Consider the following 3,278-nt stretch of genomic DNA (forward strand, 5'->3'; position numbering starts at 1 on the left):
TCCCCAAGGGTCACTCACCGCCAGGAACATCATGCAGTACATCCCAAAGGAAGAGTGCCCCGAGTAGAAGGACAGCCTGGAAGAAGACAGGGAAGGGGTGAGACAGAAAGAAACGCCCCCATCCCACCGCTCGCACCAGCCCTGCAGGATCAATCGCCAGCCCCCAGCCCCAGACAGACCCCCGCCTCCACCTCCAGAGCTGAGGGGCTGCATCTCCTTACACCCTGGGGGAGACAGGCCCAATGCAGCCCCCGGCCCCCCTACCACCGGGAGGGCCTGTGGGCACCTGGACTCGGTGATGTTGCGGCTGTCGCCCCGGCACACGCTGTCCAACTGCATGTAGATGGAGCAGTTCACCTTGGCCCAGTCGGGGTCGCAGACAGCCAGGAAGTTGGGGCGCAGGCGCCCGATCATGTACTTGGCCAGGTCAGTGAGGGACTGGCTGACGGCACTGCCGAAGAGGAAGGTGCCCACCACCTTGTACAGCGCCGCCAGGTAGTTGTTGAACTCCGACCTGGAGTAGAGGCGGTCTGTGTACACCAGGTAGGCTTCGCCCACCGAGACCTGCAGGGCCAGGAGAGGGTCAGCACAGGGAGGGCCTGGAGCCAGGGCATGCAGAAGGAGGCAGCCCCCCAGCCCCAATGTGCTTACGATGACGACGGTGCAGGTGATGGTGACACCGGCCATGAGCCCGTGGGTGATGGTGTCGGCCTTGTAGGGGTAGCGGATGGAGTCGTCATTGCAGTAGAAGCCACGTTTGTACGGGGAGTTCACGAGCGTCAGGATGATGAAGGGCAGGGAGGCTGCGGGCAGGGTGGAGGGGCTCAGCAAGGGGCTCCGTGCTCCCCCAGCCGTCCCATCCCGTCCTGTCCTGCCTGAGAGCACTGGATGTGCCAAGCCTCTGCCCTGTCCGTGGCACCATCGGGGCAGCTCCACATGGCCCCGGTGCTAGACAGCAAGAGGCCTTCAGGCTCTACGGATATGACTGCAGCCCTGCGATAGGACCCCCGGCTGTTCCAGGTGCCCCCCACCCCAGGCTGGGGTCATGGTCAGGCCAAGCAGGGAGGGTGCCACGCTGCCCCCATCCACAGGCTGCTTCCCCCAGGGGTGCAGAGGGCTGGGAAACATCCCTGCCCCCCTGACCTTGGCCTTCAGGCTGCTGCTGATTAGCAGAGCCCTGCTATCGGGAGGCAGCAGCCGCCTGGGCGCAGGATGCAGATACCGCCCCGCCACTGCCACCTGCGACGCCTTGCACCGGCCTTCCACCCACGTGTGGCCCCGCAGGGACCCGCCCCAGGCCCAGCCCGCGTGCAGGGCCGGGAGGGTCAGGCAAGCCAAGGGAATGGCCTCACGGAGAGGGCGCTGGGCTGGGAATCAGGACAGCCAGGGCTTTCCTCTCCCATGGGGGGACTTTCCGACTGCCCAGACAGCACTGGGCACAGCCACTTGCCAGAAGCTCCCAGCCACCCAGCGCAAACTCCAGCTCCTAAGCACGACACAGGCATCGGACACTGCTCCCCTTGCCCCATCCCTTCAGACAGGTAAACCGAGGCACAGAGTTGTGCCAGTCGAGGCAGCCATTCCCATCCCAAAGGCTTCCCCTCCCCAGTCGCAGCCCCTGGTGCCCGTGCTCCCAGGTGACCCTCTGAGCCATTCCCCGCAGCTGCTGGGGAAGTCACTGCCCACCCCCTCCCGCCACCCTGCCCAGGGCCCACAACAGCAGAGAGGCGCTGCCGGGCTCCAGCTGCCAGCACTTGGCCAACCCAGTGCCCCAGGGCAAAGCCCAGGACGTGCCCTGCTGCTGCATCCGTCTGCCTGCGTCCAGGTCTCAGCTGTGGGGGAGCTACACCCATCTCCCCCAGCCTGGCCCCGCTGGCCTCCCCCTGGGGCAAGCCCCCTCAGAGGTGCAAGCCCCCTTTGCGAGAGCGGGGCTGGCGGAGACAAGACGCCGGCGCATGCCCAGGGGATTTGAAAGCATCGCTGCAGTGGCAGGCAGGCAAGCTCGCTGTTAAGGGTTAACCTGGAGAGAGCTGGGGGAGGAAGGGGGTCCAGGTGGCTCCACTGACTGGGATGGGGCTTTTCACACCTGGCCAGGCCCCGGTGGGGGGGCTAAGACCCCCTGCCCCCACTGAGCCCTGGCATGCACTGCCCTGCCCCAGCAATGGGTACACAGGACGCGCCAGGGCCCTACCCAGTCCACCTTAAGGCAGCCTCCCCTCCCAACTCAGCCCATTGTTTGGAAACTTCTGGGCATACACAGCCACCTTTGTCTTCTCCCCGGGGGAAGGTGTGCAAAGGGGCACGCTTTCCACCCTCCTGTGGGGGCAGACGCCAGCAGCAGGGAGCTCTTTCCACCCCCCTTTGCCTTGGCCCCAGCTGGGGAGAAAAAAAAAACCAAAAAACCCACCCAACCTGGCCCTGCCGGTTCCTGCAACATTCCCATTGTCCCAGCAAAGGGATGTGGGTGGGGGGAAGGAGACAAAAAATATATAACAACAGGCCGTAACTTCTGCCTGGCTTTGCCACCACTCCCCAGCCGCACAAAGCTCCCAGGTGCATTTGAAGTGCACCAGCCTGTTTAACTTTTTCCCTTGAAACACTCCCCGGGTTTTCTGTCCGGCTGCTTGTACCCGCAGAAGACGAAAAAAGAGATGCAGCCGGGGGAGCGCGGCACCGGGACAGAACAGGAACCGGCCACCTGTGGTTACGGGGAGCCCGGACGGATGCAGCCCGGAGAGATCCAAGCTGAAATTAAGACCTGCGCCTTTATTTTAAGGCCGTCTTAATTACGTGCTTCTCGGCGGCTATTTTAGACCCGGCGGCCGTCCTGCTCGCAAAGGGGAAAGAGGGCTGCTTGGGTGGGGCGAGGAGGAAGGGCGAAGCAGGGCTCACCTTCCCGCCTGGGTATTTTTAACCTGCGACAATGGGCCTGGAAATCAGCACACCCAGGGTGGAGGAAGGGAGCAGGCTCCTGGCCACGGAGCAGCGGGTTATAGCGCGGAGCGGATGTCTGCCGGGGTGGGAACCGCAGGCTGGTTCGTTAGGGCATCCGAGGGGACTCGTTATAGGCCCAGGATGCCTCTAATTGCCTGGGCAAAGCCACTCGCCCCCGCATTCATTCGACCATTGGGCGTCTAATTGAAGGGGAGGAGCGGAGCCAGCCGCAGGCCGATGCCCCCCCTCCACGCTCCAGCACGGTGCTGCTATTCGGGCTGGTTTCCACCCAGGACGCTGGAGCCCCCGAGCCCCCGGCCCCATGGAGAAGCAGAGCTCCTTGG

The 3,278-nt window shown here is 64.2% G+C and overlaps 1 protein-coding gene and 1 long non-coding RNA gene across 2 annotated transcripts in view; both read right to left on the reverse strand.

The window, feature by feature from the left end:
* PLPP2 (phospholipid phosphatase 2) overlaps window positions 1-935 on the reverse strand; it is a 3,006-nt gene extending 2,071 nt beyond the window's left edge. Inside the window, exons 1-3 of the mRNA XM_019513489.1 lie at window positions 652-935; window positions 287-564; window positions 19-76 (exon numbers count right to left, since the gene is read on the reverse strand). Coding sequence (XP_019369034.1) covers window positions 19-76; window positions 287-564; window positions 652-687 — 372 coding nt within the window. The 5' untranslated portion in view covers window positions 688-935. The remainder of the gene's footprint in view (window positions 1-18; window positions 77-286; window positions 565-651) is intronic.
* LOC109294908 overlaps window positions 1-2,139 on the reverse strand; it is an 11,706-nt gene extending 9,567 nt beyond the window's left edge. The window contains exon 1 of the long non-coding RNA XR_002096645.1: window positions 1,429-2,139. This is a non-coding gene — a long non-coding RNA (uncharacterized LOC109294908). The remainder of the gene's footprint in view (window positions 1-1,428) is intronic.
* Window positions 2,140-3,278: the final 1,139 nt, after the last annotated feature.

The sequence above is a fragment of the Gavialis gangeticus genome, unplaced genomic scaffold, assembly GCF_001723915.1.
Source record: "Gavialis gangeticus isolate Ggan-Ray unplaced genomic scaffold, GavGan_comp1, whole genome shotgun sequence".
Classification (NCBI taxonomy): domain Eukaryota; kingdom Metazoa; phylum Chordata; order Crocodylia; family Gavialidae; genus Gavialis; species Gavialis gangeticus.